At 44.1% G+C, this 19186-nt stretch overlaps 1 protein-coding gene across 1 annotated transcript in view; it reads left to right on the top strand.

Moving 5' to 3' along the window:
• OC90 (otoconin 90) overlaps positions 1–19186 on the top strand; it is a 164260-nt gene that overhangs the window by 81480 nt on the left and 63594 nt on the right. Inside the window, exon 10 of the mRNA XM_082258098.1 lies at positions 10403–10462. Within this exon, the coding sequence (XP_082114224.1) occupies positions 10403–10462 (60 nt within the window). The remainder of the gene's footprint in view (positions 1–10402; positions 10463–19186) is intronic.

Below are 19186 nucleotides of genomic sequence, written 5' to 3'. Positions count from 1 at the left end.
GACGGTGCGGATGGTGTTCTTGTGGGTCAAAGGCAACATTCCTCCTCCTACAAACATGGCGAGTTGAGTTGATGCCAAAGAGCTTGAATTTGGTCCTATCTGACCACAACACTCTTACCCAGTTCTTCTCTGAATCATTCAGATGTTCATGAGCAAACTTCAGACGGGCCTGTACATGTACTTTATTGAGCAGAAGGGCCTTGCGGGCACTGCAGGATTTCAGTCCTTCACAGCGTAGTGTGTTACTAATTTTTTTCTTAGAGACTATGGTCCCAGCTGCCTTGAGGTCATTGACAAGATCCTCCCATGTAAATTTCTTGGCCAAATCCTCACCGTTCTGATGATCACTGAAACCATACGAGGTGAAATCTTGCAAGGAGCCCCAGACTGACCAAGGGAGATTGACAGTTATTTTGTGTTTGTTCCATTCGCGAATAATCGCACCAACTGTTGTCACCTTCTCACCAAGCTTCTTGGCAATGGTCTTGTTGAAGGATTAAAAGAGGTGCATGGAAGCCAGCCAGCCCCCAGTCTGATGTACTCACCCTCCAGTCTGCCACCAACCAAGTAGACCTGTCTCATGATATAAATTAAGAACAGGGGTTTAGTTGACACGCATTTGCAAACGCATGTGTAAGCTGCATGGCCACTACACGGCACCCTTTATTACCTGCAGTCCTAACACTTTCTAATTTGAGTGTCTCCACAATGGAAGCACATGGCTGCTAATGGATGCATGGGGAACAGGTGGGAGGGAGACAGCCCAAACCTACCCCAACCCACCCCCATCCATGACTGGTCTATTGCATCAAAACTCAAATAGCCAAGTTATAGCGATGGTACAAACTGGAAAGGACCAGCTGAGAAGCATTACACCTCCATCCCCTTGGCGGATGCAGTATAAAACACAGATTTGGATTTTATATGAGGCATTGGCCTGTAAAGCAAAGTGCCTCCATCCCTAATTTCTTAAAATATTTGGGACTTTACATGAGACAAACAGGTCATGCTATTGGTCTCCATCCCTGTATACGAATAAACTGAGGTCAAATCAGACCGCATCCACCAAAAACGCACAAAAATCGCACGGTGGGACTTTATATGAGGCACCAGCCAGTAGGCAAGGCGCCTCCATCCCTGGTTACATAAACAATGTAGGCTATGTGGGACTTTAGGTGAGACACCAGCAGGTAATGCATACAATGCATTATACATACAATGATACAGGGATGGAGACGCTGGGCATTACCTGCTGGTGTCTCACCTAAAGTCCCACATAGCCTACATTGTTTATGGTCTTGTAGCCCATTCCATCCTTGTGTAGGTCTACAATCTTGTCCCTGACATTCTTGGACAGCTCTTTGGCCTTGGCCATGGTGGAGTGATTGGAATTTAATTGAATGATTGCTTTTGTGGACAGGTGTCTTTTATACAGGTAATGGCGGTGATCAATGATGTTTAGGGGGACTGCGACATTTTTAGTAGACAAATCCGACATTAAATGACACTTTGTGAGGACCAGTGTCACCGATACAGTGATCAGTGCTAAAAATATGTACTGTCACTGTACTAATGACACTGGCTGGGAAGGGTTTAAACATCAGGGGTGATCAAAGGGTTAAATGTGCTCTTAGGGAGTGCTTTCTAACTGTGTGAAGGGTGTTTTGGCTGTGAGAGGACAGAGATCTGTGTTCCTGCTTAGCAGAAACACAAGATTTCTGTCTCCCCTACTAGCAGAACAGCGATCTGCCATGTTTACATTGGCAGACCGCCGTTCTCTCGTGAATGATCTGTGGGTCCCGGCAGACATCAGGTACACTGGACCCGCTGATTGGCTCCCATGGATTGGCTCCCGTGGATTGATCGCTGGCGGTGCGCATGTGCGCCGCAGACCTGGAAGCACAGAATGACGGGCAGGTATGTAATTTCAAGCAGAAGAGCCGCCGCCCCCGCAGTATATGTATGTGGGGTGGTCGGCAAGTAGTTAATACTTCTTTATATACAGAAAACGACAGGAGGGCCAGAGACAAGAACAGTCACCCTGCACAAGGAGAAAGAGCAGCCGTGTCTGGAATATTTGCTTAGCCCAGTTTTAGCTTTAAAATGTCATGGCCAGTGGCGGCCCGTCCATTGGGGGTGCAGGGGCGCTGGGGCACCGCCGCCCCTCCCCCACCCTATCTATGCATCCGGCCCCCTAATCTTCATCCAGGGCGATGGACACATGGATTCCAATGGGTTTTTTTTTTTTTTTTGAAGCACCTGATTAGAGCCAGAGTCTCTAATAGACTTCAAAAAAGGGTAGGCTCGCGGCGCAGAGAACTACACCCTGAGCCCACCCAGTTGTGTGACAATCGCGAATGAATATTCGTTATTACCACCCTGATTCTCCTCCCGGCCAATCAGGAAGCGGGTCCTGAGACCTGTTTCCCAATTGGCCAAAAGGAGAAGGCATGCTATTGGCCAAGAAGGGGGGATGAGATGGCCGCCGAGAAGGGACATGAAGGAACCTGATGGGGAAGCTGCCGCTGCCACCTGTCATTCCGGAGGAACAAGGTAAGTAAACTGACTGACTGGCTGGTGGGCGGGCGGGCGGGGTGGAGAGATGTGGTGGTGCAGGCTTGAGTGATATGATGGGGGGGCAGGTCCATCTGCGCCACCCCCCCCCCCGCTTGATGGAGCACCGCCCGCCACTGGTCATGGCTACTTGTAGTAAAACAGTCTCCTGCACAGGGATTTTAAAACCCCCTCCTCCCCATTGCTCTCCCCCTCCCGCTATTGGGAGCTGTTTTCTATTCCAGTTTTCTATGTTTTGTGTTTTCGTTCTTACCTTTTCCAGATGTCTTCGGGTCAGTCACATAATGTTGCAAGATCCTGTTTAACTCTTCTCTGAGCTGGGCAACTCTCAATGAATGCAGAGGGCAGCACTCCAAGTTCAGGGCACCATAGTGACACCTTCTTACGGGCAGGTTCTTGATGCCCTGAACTCACAGTATGTCCTTAGTCTTCCAGGTTGATTGACACTGGGTAGAGGAAGACTGGGGACATCTTGTGGTGGAGCAAGGGAACTACGGGGAACAGCAGCAGAGAGAACTGTATTTATATTTTAATAGAATATTTACTTAGACCAGATTTCAGTATTAACATGCCATGGCTACTTTTTGTTGTAAAACAGTCTCCTGCCTGCACAGGGATTTTAAAGCCTCCCCCCTCTCATTAAACGCTCTCTCCCTTACCCACTGGAGGTCTCCCAAGCTATATTCTATGCTTTGTGTTTATATTCTTATCTTTTCCAGATGTCTTCAGGTAAGTCACGTGATGCTGCAAGGTCCTCTTCATCTCTTATTTGAGATGGGCAGGCCTCAATGAATGCAGAGGGTGGCCCTCAGCACTGCTCTCTGCCTCATTGCACTCCAAGTAGAGGGCACCATAGTGACACTTCCTTAGGGTGCAAGGCCTTAATGCCCTGCACTCACAATATGTCTTCAGTCTTCCAGGTCAAATGGCACTGGGTACAGGAAGACTGGGGACATCTTGTGGTGGAGTAGGGGAACTACGGGGAATAGCACCAGAAGGAATTGGATTTATACAATTGAATAGAATATTTACTTAGCCCAGATTTCAGCTTTAACATGTCATGTCTACTTGTTGTTGAAAAACAGTATCCTGCCTGCATAGGGATTTTACCCCCCCCTCCCCCCCACCATCCCCCAATACTCTTTCCCTCACCCACTGGAGATCTCTCAAGCTATAGTCTATGCTTTCTGTTTTTATTCTTACCTTTTCAAGATGTCTTCAGGTAGGTCGCATGATGCTACAAGGTCCTCTTCATCACTTCTTTGAGCTGGGCAGCCCTCAAGGAATGCAGAGGGTGGCCCTCAGCACTGCTTTCTGCCTCATTGCACTCCAAGTTGAGGGCACCATAGTGACACTTCCTTAGGGTGCAAGGCCTTAATGCCCTGCACTCACAATATGTCCTCAGTCTTCCAAGTCAAATGGCACTGGGTACAGGAAGACTGGGGTAATCTTGTGGTGAAGTAGGGGTACTACAGGGAACAGAACCATGGAGAAGCAGCTCAAGCTGCTTTTTCATATTTAACACCTGCTGGGGATCCCTTTAAAGAGAAAAGAAATTAGACTGGAGTCGAGCCTTAACAGCTGCTCTCTACCTCACCCATTGGAGGTCTCTCAAGCTATATACTATGCTTCCTTAGGGTGCAAGGACTTAATGCCCTGCATTCACAATATGTCCTCAGTCTTCCAAGTCAAATGGCACTGGGTACAGGAAGACTGGGGACATCTTGTGGTGAAGTAGAGGTACTACAGGGAACAGAACCAGGGAGAAGCAGCTCAAGTTGCTTTTTCATTTTTAACACCTGCTGGGGATCCCTTTAAAGAGTAAAGAAATTAGACTGGAGTTGAGCTTTAACAGCTGCTGATGTTAAAGCATCTAGTAGTCTAGCAGCGCATCTAGTAGTCTAGAGCTTACTTTAAAGGCTGTGGTTTGGTTTTATTACATCAATAAAATGTATATAATGGTTTCTCCTCCAGCAATGATATGTATTACGCTTTCACACACGGAATTACTGCATACTCATTAGATTTTTAACACAATTTATGTAACATGTAGAAGCAGCGGGCTGCGTCTCCTCCCACGTCCCACCATGAATGTTCTATGAGTGTAGAAAGCTGGCTATTAAATGTATAGATTGCCAGCTCAGATCATTATCTGCTGTCAGAGACAAGTCCCCTCAGCAGGGAATAGCCGTGTCTGTGGAAATGAGAGGCAATTATTTTAGTCTCTCGGAACGCAAAGCAGAAATAACTGTATCCTTTCTTCACCATTCCCAATCCTGGGGGGTGACGTCAGCTAGAGGATCTCTAGAAGAAGCAGAGGATACTCCTGGACCTCCTGCTGTAGGAAGACCACATGATCCCAGCATGGCCTATTCACTGGGGCTTTGCAGGTCTGGAATTCTGGGTTCAGTACCCAGCAGGACACCTGGAGTTGTGTGAGTTTAAAAAAAAAAAAAAAGTTTTCTAATTATGGCTTATGAAAGGCATGACATACTAGAGGGCACCAGGGCTCGTTCATGCTGGCAGCATCGAACAGGCTTGCCCACAGTTCCAAATTACAAAGTAGCCATGACCAGTGGTGGTCACAATGTGTGCCTCAGCGTGACAATAGATTGGCTCCTCCCCTACGCGTTACGCCACAGAGTCGCATGGCTTCCTCAGGGGGATATATACCTGCAATTGCACCGTGCCAACTTATATATAGCCTGATTGGGTGCCATTTTACTAAAGCTCCAATTCCACAGCAGCATAATGTGCCATTTTGCCTTAGTCCTCGGACCTCCAGTGGCCCGTGTTAGCATCATTTTGCTAAGCACTATATAAAGTTTTGGATCCACAGCTAACCCTGTGGTTAAGACCCCGTTCAGACAGGGGCGACGCGACTTGATGGGGCGACCTGTGACCTCTGCGCGACTTGCACTGACTTCATATCATTTGATCTTTAAGGATAGTTTACAGACGGGTATGGTGCCAGCTGATTGGAAAAAAGCCAACGTGGTACCAATATTTAAAAAGGGGCCGAGATATATCCCGGGGAACTATAGGCCGGTCAGCCTAACATCTGTAGTCTGCAAGATTTTGGAGGGGATGTTAAGGGACTATATACAAGACTTTAGTAATGAAAACATTATAATTAGTAGTAATCAGCATGGATTTATGAAAAATCGTTCTTGCCAAACCAATCTATTAACCTTCTATGATGAAGTGAGCTGCCACTTAGATAAAGATAAGCCTGTGGATGTGGTGTATCTGGACTTTGCAAAGGCCTTTGACACCGTTCCCCACAAACACTTACTGTACAAACTAAGGAAGGTAGGTATGGACCATAAGGTGAGTACCTGTATAGAGAACTGGCTCCAGGGGAGAGTCCAGAGGGTGATGATTAATGGGGAGTACTCGGATTGGGCGGGTGCGGAAAGCGGGGTCCCCCAGGGTTCTGTCCTGGGACCAATCCTGTTTAATTTATTCATAAATGATCTAGAGGAGGGGATATCTAGTACAATCTCAGTATTTGCAGATGATACTAAATTAGGCTTGCCAATATCTTCTATGCAGGATGTAGAAACCTTACAAGCGGATCTGAACAAAATAATGGGGTGGGCAACTACATGGCAGATGAGGTTTAATGTTGATAAATGTAAAGTAATGCACTTGGGGGCCAAAAACCAGAAAGCAAGCTACTCACTAGGGGGGGAACCTCTGGGTGAGTCTAGGATGGAAAAGGACCTGGGGGTACTGGTAGACAACAGGCTTGGCAGTGGCATGCAATGCCAAGCCGCTGCAAGTAAAGCCAACAGAATACTGGGATGTATAAAAAAGGGGATTCACTCCAGAAATAAAGAGATTATTCTCCCACTCTACAAGACTCTGGTCCGGCCACATCTGGACTATGCTGTCCAGTTCTGGGCACCGGTCCTCAGGAAGGATGTGCTGGAACTGGAAAGAGTCCAGAGAAGGGCAACAAAAATAATTAGGGGAATGGAGAACATCAGCTATGAGGATAGGCTACAAGCACTGAACTTATTCTCTCTGGAGAAGAGACGATTGAGGGGGGATATGATATCAATGTACAAATACTGTACTGGTGACCCCAGCATAAGGAACAAACTATTCAGAGTAAGGGAATACAATAAGACACGTGGTCATTCACTAAAACTAGAGGAAAGGCGGTTTAACCTTAAAGTGCGTAAGGGGTTCTTCACTGTAAGAGCGGTAAGGATGTGGAATTCTCTTCCACAAGCAGTCGTATCAGCAGGGAGCATCGATAGTTTCAAAAAATGGACACCTTAGAGACCACAACATACAGGGGTATACAATGTACGGTTAAAAGCAAACACACACACACATCATAGGTTGAACTGGATGGACTGTCTTTTTTCAACCTCACTAACTATGTAACTATGTAACTAAGTCAATGCAAGTCGCCCTAAAGTAGTACAGGACCCTTTTTCTAAGTCGGAGCGACTTGTGTCACTCCTATTAGAACGGGTCCTGTGCTAATCAATGGCGAGCGACCCACCGCGACTTGTCAGGCGACCAAGTCTTCTGACAAGTCGCGCTAGTGTGAATGGGGACTTGCATACAGGATACATTATATAATACATTGCATACATAAAAGATGCATTGCATACATACAGGATACATTATATAATTCAATATGTTGAACACATAGAAGATATATTGTATACATACAGGTTACATTATATAATACAATATATTGTATACATATAGGTTATGTTATATAATACACTGCATACATACACGATTCATCGTATACATACAGGATACATTATATAATACATTGCATTCATACCCGATGCATTGTATACATACTGTACAGGATACATTTTATAATACATTCCATGCATAAAAGATACATTGTATACATACAGGATACATTATATAATATATTGTATACATACAGGATACATTGTAAAATACATTGCATACATAAAGGATACATTATATAATACATTGTATACATTGTATACATTGTATACATCCACGATACATTATATAATTACATTGTATATTTTTTTTCCTATTTTTTGCGATGGGAGAAAAATATAAACTAAAGAAGTGTGTATAAAAAAATGAAAAATAATTAATAAAAAAAAAAAAGATAAAATATTCACTTAGATCGGGGTTTGATCTAGGTAAGGATTAGAGTTAAGTGCCGGTTCACATTTGTGCGATGCGGGATCACGCTGCCACACCTCTGGCAGTTCACACTGCCATATGCGATACGCAGGGGTTGTCAATTAAAAGTTAACGACACCCCCAGTTGCGATCACATATCACAGTGCGATCTGCAAGTTCGCACAGAATCGAATTGCACTAGTGTGAACCACCATGCGATCCGATTCTGCTGCAAATAAAAAAAAAGCCTCATGTGCAAGTTTAGTGCGCATGCGGTGCAAATTTAGCCATACAAAGTGCATGGCTGAAATTCGCACCGCACATGAGATCGCATGTAATTTAGGAGCAGTGCGCTCCGAATTACATGCAATCTCCGCAATCGCACAAATGTGAACCGGGGCTAAAGGTCAGGATTAATGTGTTTAAAGATTAAAAAAAAAAAAACAAAAGGATACCTTATATAATATATAATGTATCTTGTATGTTTACAATGTAATACATTGTATTTTTTTCTCCTTGCAATGGGAGAAAAATGTAAACGAAAGAAGTGTGTATAAAAAAAAAAAAAAAGATAAAAAGGTTAGATCAGGGTTTGATCTAGATAAGGGTTAGAGTTAAAGGTCATGGTCAATGTATTTTAGGTAGAATAAAAAAAAATTTTTTTTTTTTATTTTAACCACTTGCCGACTGCCTAACGCCGATCTACGTCGGCAGTCAGCCCCTCACAGGCAAAGTGACGTAGGGCTACGTCACTAGCTTGTGAGGGTCTAGGGAGCGAGCGCGCGCCCCCGGAGGCATGCTCCCGCTCCCGCGTGGTCACGGACCCCCCCGCACGTGTGACCAGCGGACCCGATGTCCGCCGGTCACTCGGCGATCGGCGGGGGAGAGGGAGAATGTCAGGCAGCTTGTGTAAACAAGTGACCTGTCATTCTCCTCGCTGTAAAGACACTGATAAAACGGATCTAGTATGTAGATCCGTTGATCAGTGTCCTTACAGCTCAAGCCACAGCCAATCACAGTAGAAAGCACGCCCCTAGGGATACACACAGCCCCTCCCTTCCAAATAAAGTTAACCCCTTCACAACCAGTGTATTTTTACAGTAACAGTGCATATGTATAGCACTGATTACTGTAGTAATGTCACTGGTAACCCCAAAAGTGTCACAAATGTCAGTCAAGGGTCCGATCTGTCCGCCGCAATGTCGCAGTACCGCAAAAAAAATCGCAGATCGCCGCCATTACGCGTTAAAAAAAAAAAACAACAAAAATGACAAAAATCTTTCCCTTTGTTAGTAAACGCGATAACTTTTGCGCAAACCAATCAAAATACGCTTTTTGCGATTTTTTTTACCAAACATATGTAGCATAAAACAAATTGGCTGAAAATTTTAAAAAATTTTGATTTTTACTTTTTTTTTGGGGGGGAATTTCATATAAAAAAATGTGAAAAATATTGTTATTTTTGCAAAATTGACGCTATTTTTTGTTTATAGCGCGTGATCAAAAAATCGCACAGGTGATCAAATACCGCCAAAAGAAAGCTCTGTTTGTGGGAAAAAAAGGACGTCAAATTCGTTTAGGTACAGCGTCGCACGACCGCGCAATTGTCCGTTAAAGTCACGCAGTGCCGAATCGCAAAATACCCCCTGGTCAGGAAGGGGGTAAAATCTTCCGGGGCTTAAGTGGTTAAGTCCCCGTTCACACTGGGGCGACCTGTGAGGCGACCTGGTCGCCTCACAAGTCGCCGTAGGTCGCCTTCCATAGGGAAGCTGCGGACCCGTTCTAATAGGAGCGACACAAGTCGCTCCGACTTAGAAAAAGGGTCCGGAGCTTCTTTGGGGCGACCCGGAGCGACCGTCATAGACTTCAATGTTATGAAGTCCGTGCCGGCCGCTCCGAGGTCGCGGGGAGAGCAGCGCGCCGCAACCTCGGAGGGCGCCCCGGGAAGTAGCGTCTCTGCTATGTGAACAGGGCCTTACAGTGTCAGTTAGGTACAGTGTGTTTTAGGTAGGATAAAAAAAAAATAAAATGGGCACTATTGTTTTTTTGGCCGCTACTATGGGTACAAACAACAAATAACATACACATATGTGGTATTGCTGTGATTGTCAGGAGCAGGAGAATGTATTTTGGGTTGTTCTTTAGTATTAGGTTATGGTAATAGCAAGAGATATACAGTTACATTTTTTAAAAAAATAGTTTTTTTTACTATTTTGTGCCAGTTTTCCTTGATAATAATATTAATAATAATAAAAAAAAAACCAGAATATATCTATTCCCATTTACCACTAAACAAAAGCCCAATTTTTCCTGAAAAAAAAAAAAAACAAGGCTTGCTATGATGTCCTCAGTTTGATGACCAGTCCACTTCCCTTGAGCCCAGGTCATCCTGGACCAACCCCAGCTTGTCACTGGACAGTGAAAAAAGAAGCAGCACAAAGATGAGCTCATCTCTGTGTCAGTCTGCTCTCTCCTCTTATCTCTATGCTTCTTGTCAGCTGATGAACTGATTCTGCTTCTTCCTCTCACTCTCCATCCCTGCTGTACAGGGACTGCAAGTGGCTAATACCAGATCAGATTCAAGTATTTAAAAATCACATTTAATGATGTGTTAATGATTACAGAGCTGATATTTGTACAGATTTGTACAGATCTGATATTTGTAACTTCTTTTATTTTTTTTTTTTAGGGGAGCAAAGTGACCCAACATCGATCCCTTCAGCAGAGGAGCTCATAACACCTATGACAGGTGAGCTTTATTTTTATTATTTTATTATTTCGGAGGTATAAGTCCCGGGTTAACGCTTATGGGATGCGGGAAACCTGCGAATCCACTGCGGGTTCCCGCATCGCACCTGACTCGAAGGCAGTTCACACTGCCATATGCAAATCGCTGGGGGTGTCAATACAAGGTTAACGACACCCCCAGATTAGTTTGCATATTGCAGTGTGGAAATCGGATCGCATAGTTGTTGAACACCCATGTGATCCGATTCTGGTGCGGACCAATAAAAGGGTCCTGTGCGACTTTGGTCCGAATGAGATGTGAATTCAGCCATACAATCTGTATTAATCAAACATGGAATATAAATTTATAAATTATATCTACCACCCGTGCAATCTGTAAATATATATATATATATATATATATATATATATATATACAGTATATATATATATATATATATATATATATATATATATATATATATATATACTGTATATATATATATATACACAGCATGTAATGATTGTGAACCAAATGTGTAAAGCTGCTGGTTATAAGACCACAAGGTCTGGTTGATGTAGTAATGGTAAGAACCAGTCGACTAGTGTTGATCGATGCTTTTACCGCGCCGTGATGACAAGTTATAAATAATCAAACATAACTCTAATTTTGCATACAATCCATAATGTGTAAATCAATACCCCTCTGAGTGGATGATTTGTACTAAAATTCTAAAACATAAATATTTAAATAAATATTTGAACTGCAATGTGCAATTAAAGTGCTCAAAACATATTATTGCATAAATAAGTCTATTGCTGTAAGGAAATATCTATAGCAAGCAAAAGTTCTTGATCTCCAGCGTGATTATGCGTGCCACAGTGTTCTTTTTTCTTTATTGCAAACACTCTTCCCAAAATTGTGCTGTGAAAACCTTTGTTTCCACCACCAATGAACAGAATGCCTACTTACCAAAGGTAAGTATAAATCTCACCTTATTCCCAATAAGGGGGCCTCCTCAACCATCAGTTAGGCAAACTGAATCCAAAGATAAGTATATACTCAATAAGGGGACCTCCTCGCCCATCAGTTAGGCAAACTCCATCCAAAGGTAAGTAAATACTCAATAAGGGGACCTCCTCAACCATCAGTTAGGCAAACTCCATCCAAAGGTAAGTATATACTCAATAAGGGGACCTCCTCGCCCATCAGTTAGGCAAACTCCATCCAAAGGTAAGTAAATACTCAATAAGGGGACCTCCTCAACCATCAGTTAGGCAAACTCCATCCAAAGGTAAGTATATACTCAATAAGGGGACCTCCTCGACCATCAGTTAGGCAAACTCCATCCAAAGGTAAGTATATACTCAATAAGGGGACCTCCTCGCCCATCAGTTAGGCACACTCCATCCAAAGGTAAGTATATACTCAATAAGGGGACCTCCTCGCCCATCAGTTAGGCACACTCCATCCAAAGGTAAGTATATACTCAATAAGGGGACCTCCTCAACCATCAGTTAGGCAAACTCCATCCAAAGGTAAGTATATACTCAATAAGGGGACCTCTTCGCCCATCAGTTAGGCAAACTCCATCCAAAGGTAAGTATATACTCAATAAGGGGACCTCCTTGACCATCAGTTAGGCACACTCCATCCAAAGGTAAATATATACTCAATAAGGGTGCCTCCTCAACAATCAGTTAGGCAAACTCCATCCAAAGGTAAGTATATACTCAATAAGGGGACCTCCTCGCCCATCAGTTAGGCAAACTGAATCCAAAGATAAGTATATACTAAATAAGGGGACCTCCTCGCCCATCAGTTAGGCACACTCCATCCAAAGGTAAGTATATACTCAATAAGGGGACCTCCTCGACCATCAGTTAGGCAAACTCCATCCAAAGATAAGTATATACTCAATAAGGGGACCTCCTCGCCCATCAGTTAGGCACACTCCATCCAAAGGTAAGTATATACTCAATAAGGGGACCTCCTCGACCATCAGTTAGGCAAACTCCATCCAAAGGTAAGTATATACTCAATAAGGGGACCTCCTTGACCATCAGTTAGGCAAACTCCATCCAAAGGTAAGTATATACTCAATAAGGGGACCTCTTTGCCCATCAGTTAGGCACACTCCATCCAAAGGTAAGTATATACTCAATAAGGGGACCTCCTCGACCATCAGTTAGGCAAACTCCATCCAAAGATAAGTATATACTAAATAAGGGGACCTCCTCGCCCATCAGTTAGGCAAACTCCATCCAAAGGTAAGTATATACTCAATAAGGGGACCTCTTCGCCCATCAGTTAGGCACACTCCATCCAAAGGTAAGTATATACTCAATAAGGGGACCTCCTCGACCATCAGTTAGGCAAACTCCATCCAAAGATAAGTATATACTAAATAAGGGGACCTCCTCGCCCATCAGTTAGGCAAACTCCATCCAAAGGTAAGTATATACTCAATAAGGGGACCTCTTCGCCCATCAGTTAGGCACACTCCATCCAAAGGTAAGTATATACTCAATAAGGGGACCTCCTCGACCATCAGTTAGGCAAACTCCATCCAAAGATAAGTATATACTAAATAAGGGGACCTCCTCGCCCATCAGTTAGGCAAACTCCATCCAAAGGTAAATATATACTCAATAAGGGTGCCTCCTCAACAATCAGTTAGGCAAACTCCATCCAAAGGTAAGTATATACTCAATAAGGGGACCTCCTCGCCCATCAGTTAGGCACATCACCAGGTTTACAGGGAGTGAAAGAGGGAAACTTCCATGGTGAAGTATGTAGCATTTATTAAATAAAATAGTAGTAAAAACTTACAGTATTGTTTGCAGAGATACAAGCTCAAACCAGGAAACAGGGACGCCATTTGCGTTCCACCTGCGCTTCAAACGGCGGAAGTGACGTACTACGTTATCCCGTGACTTGAGTCATACATACTTCACCATGAAAGTCTCCCTCTTTCACTCCCTGTAATCCTGGTGATTCTTGGATGGAGTGTGTCTAACTGATTGTCGAGGAGGCCCCCTTATTGAGTATATACTTACCTTTGGATGGAGTTTGCCTAACTGATGGTCGAGGAGGTCCCCTTATTGGGAATAAGGCGAGATTTATACTTACCTATGGTAAGTAGGCATTCTGTTCATTGGTCATTTCACAGCACCATTTTGGGAAGAGTGTTTGGAATAAAGAAATATATCTTGCTATAGAAATTTCCTTACAGTAATAGACTTATTTAAACAATAACAATAATATGTTTTGAGCACTTTAGTTGCACATTGCACTTCAAATATTTATTTAAATATTTATGTTTTGGAATTTTAGTACAGAAATGGAAGAGGAATCCCCTATGGGTTTGGGACTTTTAAGGCACTTAGTAAAATGGATAGCAAAATTATATAAAAGGGTTATATTTTATTAATACAAAGATAAAAGCACATAAATGTGCATAGTACATAACCACAGGGCTTTTTTTCAGTGGGAACGTGGGGGAACGCAGTTCCGGCACCTCCAAAACTGAATGTATGTAATGACAAGAGTTGCTGAGGTGTGCTGGAGGGTCTATTAATGCTGGCTGCTGAGGGATCTATTGTGGAGGGAATCTATCTTTGCATGGGGGTCTATTTTTGCTAGGGGGGATCGACTGTTAAGGGAGAGATCTATTGATGCTAACTGCTGGAGGGTCTGTTGATGTTGGCTGCTGGGGGATCTGTTGTTGCTGCTGAGGGTCTATTGTTTCTGGAGTGGTATTTTGTTGCAGGGGGCCCATTGTTGCTTGGGGAGGGTTTATTGTTGTGAGGAAGATCTTCTGTTGGCAGGGAGAGGGGTGCCTATTTATTCTGGGGGGGGGGGGGGCTATTGTTGCTGGTGAGGTCTGTTGTTGCTGGGGGTCCATCATTGCTGGCTGTAGGGGATCTATTTTACTGCCTTTCTAGTTATCAATAACAAGTTCCATAAAAATTTCATAGCACCACAAAATTTTACTTGGTTCTGTAGTCTCTAAAAGGGGCGGTACTGGGAGGTGGAAAGAAGGCACGGTGCTCCAAGGTGAGTAGGGGTCGGAGACAAGGGAGGAGTCAGAAGGGGGGAGTTCCTGCACCTGTCCTCTGAGAAAAAAAGTCGTGCATAACAACATGAAATATCCAAGATGATAAATGGAAAAACGCAAACCATGGATTGTAACACAACAATAAAAGAGTGAGGATATGGTAAAACCCAACGCGTTTCAAAGCTTTGGATTGCTTCTTCCTCAGGGGTATAATACTTAGTTGCACATACTCTCTATAGATAGAAATTGCAATAATTAGTATCCACCATAACATGTAGTATTAATATCCAGAGGTATATACCTTTAAAGTAACACTTACATTCTCTGTATCGGTAGTACATTGAGGTTTACGTACAACAGATAAAAACACCTGTCTCCAAATTACACCGACCCGAATTAGTTCATGCTCCAGAATTCCTGGTTGCTAGTAGTATATTTGAGGGGTGTGGAATACCCACAGGCCTGGAAGCAAGGATGGCAACTGAAGCCAAAAACAGTGGAGCGCTGTTAGGATACAATAGAAAGATATTTTCCAAAAATGATGTCTTGTTCACTTTTTCTATGCATAGGCAACAAGGGTTAATTTATGGCAAAATGTTCATAAAGAATATAAAATCCAGAGAACAGAGCTGGCAAAAGTGATGCATACTCAAAATAAAGGAATTTTAGTACAAATCATCCTCTCATAGAGGGGTATTGATTGACACATTAAGGATTGTATGCAAAATTAGAGTTATGTTTGATTATTGATAACTTGTCATCACTTAGCATGGTTAGAAGCATCGATCGACACTAGTCAACTGGTTCTTATCATTACTACATACAATCTGTATGGCCGAATTTGCAATGAACAAACATCACATGTGATTTGCAGAGCAGTGCGCTGCGAATCACATGCGATGTCTGACATTGCATATGTGTGAACCGGCACTTAACCACTTGCCGACCGCCGCACGACTATTTACTGCGGCAGTCAGCCGCTCCTGGGCAAAGCGACGTAGACCTACGACGCTCGCCCAGGAGCCTGCAGGGGGCAAGCGCGAGCCGCCAGAGACGCGCTCCCGCCCCCGCTTGTTCCCTGCCTTCCCCACGCGTGTGACCGGCGGCTCCGATGTCCGCCGGCCACTCGCAATCTTCCACAGGAGAGGGAGAAGGACGGACGGCTGATGTAAACACAGCCGTCTGTCATTCTCCCTGATGTAAGCACAGAGGCTATGCGATCCTGCTATGTAGGATCGTATGTCTCTGTGGTTACATCACAAGCCACGCCCCCCCCCACAGTTAGAATCACGCCCCTAGTGATGCATTTAACCCACTGATCATCAATAAAGTTAACCCCTTCCCTGCCAGTGTAATTTTTACAGTAACAGTGCATATTTATAGCACTGATTACTGTAGTAATGTCACTGGTGCTCCCAAAAATGTCAGCCAGTGGTCCAATCTGTCCGCCGCAATGTCGCAGTCCCGCTAAAAAAAATCGCAGATCGCCGCTATTACTAGTTTAAAAAAAAAACAATAAAAATGACATAAATCTTTCCCGTAGTTAGTAAACGCAATAACTTTTGCGCAAACCAATCAAAATACGATTACTATGATTTTTTTTACCAAAAATATGTAGCAGAAAACAAATTGGCCTAAAATGTTAAAAAATTTTCATTTTTACATTTTTTTTTGAGAATTTCATATAAAAAAATGTGAAAAATATTGTTATTTTTTCAAAATTGTCACACTTTTTTTGTTTATAGCGCAAAAAATAAAAATCACACAGGTGATCAAATACCACCAAAAGAAAGCTCTGTTTGTGGGGAAAAAAGGACGCCAATTTAATTTGGGTACAGCGTCACATGACCGTGCAATTGTCCGTTAAAGTCACGCAGTGCCGAATCGCAAAATAGGGCCTGGTCTTTGAGCAGCCAAATCCTCCGGGGCTTAAGTGGTTAAGGATGACGCTTTACCATGGCAGGCTTCTTCCCTTCATAGAGATGTTACAACCGAGGACAATACGCACAGACAGAATCCTCGGTACATTTGTAAAACAAGAAGAGAGCTACAATATAAACACATTCATCATCCCAACTTAGAACACAGTGACATTTATATTATAATCCATTAATCCTGGGATTTGGCAGTTAAACTTTCAACAATCTTTATTGTTCTACGGCTGTACTTGGGGAACGCAATAAGGGAGCGATTTTCAGTGTGATCGTTTCTGGTGAATGAACGCCTTTCACAGATTGTAAGATCAAATATAGATAAAATAATGTTAACCCTTTCCCATCTTTCCTAGTGTCCCTTTAAAAAATTTAATGACGGGGAAAGGGGGGGAAGAAAGATTGGCCGATCATGCGGCTACTGTGATTGGCTGTCGGTCCCACCAGCTATTGATCACTAGCGGGGACCAAGAGCTATCTTTCATGTCACATGTGCTAGGGGCCTTACTATCCTCACCCAGGGGTGCCACCAACTAGAGTGCCAAGGACTGACATGCTGCGAGTACGAGGACTCCTGTGGTTCTTACAGCTGTAAAAGAGGACACAGTCATACAGAGGATACAAGGGGGAACAGAAGGGAGGACCTCAGAGGGAAGATAAAAGGCAGTTACTCCATTTAAAGGCAAGACGCCCCTGTTGCAAGGGCAGGGGAGGACTGGGCCAGGGGGGCAATTTCCCCCTGGACCGCTCTAATGCCATGTAAAAAGGCTGCACTGCTTCTGCCAAAGACATGCCTAAAGAATTCCTGGTGAAGAGATGTAAAAAGTCCCCGCTGCTGACCTACTAAATGCAGGAGGAAGACAAGGTCAGAGCACAGGGCTCCCCCCCAGCATGGATGGTGTAAACTGTGTCTGAGCAGAGGCCGGTTCCATGCCCCACTCTCCTACCCCAAGCAGCCCTGACCAAGCTGTCCCAGCTCCCCCAACTGCCCCCTGCTGGCCAGGTTGGGAACCCAGATTTGGCCAGTGAGTAGAGAGTACTTGGAGTGGAGTTTTAGCCTGGAATGGGGGTCAGGAGGAGGCCGGGAAGAGGGAGAGTGGGGGGGAGGGGGCGAATTACTGCACCATGGGCCTCTGGTTTGTACTTGCCCCCTGGGCCGAAAGTTGCCAGTCAGCCCCCGTGCAAGGGGGTAGTCATCTGGTGAGTCTACACCTGGCAGGGGACACGAGAGGACCCGGGGCTCACTGCATGTTTGGATTTTATCTTACTGGGGTAGCACCAATTCACGGATTTATTGAAGGCACCATTAGGATCAGCAATCCCACGTGAAGAATATTCAAAATGACAGCGCATGTGGTTTTGAAGGACATTTATTGTTATTATTATTTAAACTATAATTATATTTATAGAGTGAGGTACTCGTTACTGAACACATCTGTATACAATCAGCACTTGCACTTTTTTTTGCGGTGATTGCACTGATGCTTTTTGCACAATATTGGATGCCTTTTGCACAGTATTGTATGTGGTTTATTCATTCATTTAATTGAGAGGCACTTTTGAGCAGCATTTGCACATATAGCATTAACTCTATGTTGAGCAGCGCCATACCCAATTCCCTAAATCAGGGATCCTCAAACTTCGGCCCTCCAGCTGTTGCGGAACTACACATCCCATGAGGCATTGTAAAACTCTCACATTCTCAGACATGACTAGGCATGATGGGAATTGTAGTTCCTGAACAACTGGAGGGCCATAGTTTGAAGACCCCTGCGCTAAATACTGTGCACAGCATTGCATGACCACAAAATTGCCAGTTAAAATAGCGTAGTACCAAACTGCAAAAAAAATGGCCTGGTCATGAAGGCGGTAAAATCTTCCGGAGCACAAGTGGTTAAAAAGATTTTTATATGCGATTTTTCAAAGTACCTTTTGTGAATATAATACATTATAAACTTGTGTTGAAGTTATCAAACAATCCTGATTCCCTCTTTATATTTTCGGGTGCCCCTATAGCAAGCAGCATGCTATGGGGGCACCCAAGCCGAGCCGAGCTGCAGCTCTCTGTATCCATTCAGACACAGAGCTGCCGTTCGGCCCTGCCCCCTCTCGTTCATGATTGGCTAACTGAGTTTGATTGACAGCAGCTGGAGCCAATGGCGCCACAGCTGTGTCTCAGCTAATCCGGAGAGAGAGTCCCGGATGGCTGAGGCACTCGTGGACATCTCTGGTTAGAGAGAGGTTTAGGTAAGCAGGGCTGCTGTCTACCAGTCCTTCTGTAGGGGGCCCAGGCACTGAGGGGGGCCCAGCAGCAAGGGGAATCCTTGCAGTCGGGCAGAGGGACAATTACAGAAGGAAGCCCTGTGCGGGTCTCTGCAGCAGCTGAAAGCCAGTTTCACCCCCTTTTGCCAGCTTTCAGCTGCTGCAGGGAGAGACACAGACACAGGACCTCATACCTGTAATTGCTTCTCCGACACCGATCCCCCTCCCTGTTCTGCCTGCTTCTGATTCTCCCCCCCCCCCCCCGCAGCGCTGCAGGCTTCCCTGTCCTGTAAAAAAAATAACAAATTGTAAAAACATAATAATAATACATTTTAATAAATAATTCTAAAAAAAATGTATAAAAAAATAATTTTAAACATTTTTAACATTTTTTTAAATTATTTTTTAGTGAAAATGTTGTCTTGATATATTTGGGGGGGAGGGGGCTCTGCCAGGTAGGCTGTACGGGGCCCCGTCATTCCTAACAGCAGC

This window comes from Pelophylax lessonae (assembly GCF_965119305.1).
Source record: "Pelophylax lessonae genome assembly, chromosome: 5".
Classification (NCBI taxonomy): domain Eukaryota; kingdom Metazoa; phylum Chordata; class Amphibia; order Anura; family Ranidae; genus Pelophylax; species Pelophylax lessonae.
The sequence above is the reverse complement of the archived record's forward strand: the minus strand, read 5'-3'. Positions and strand labels throughout refer to the sequence as shown.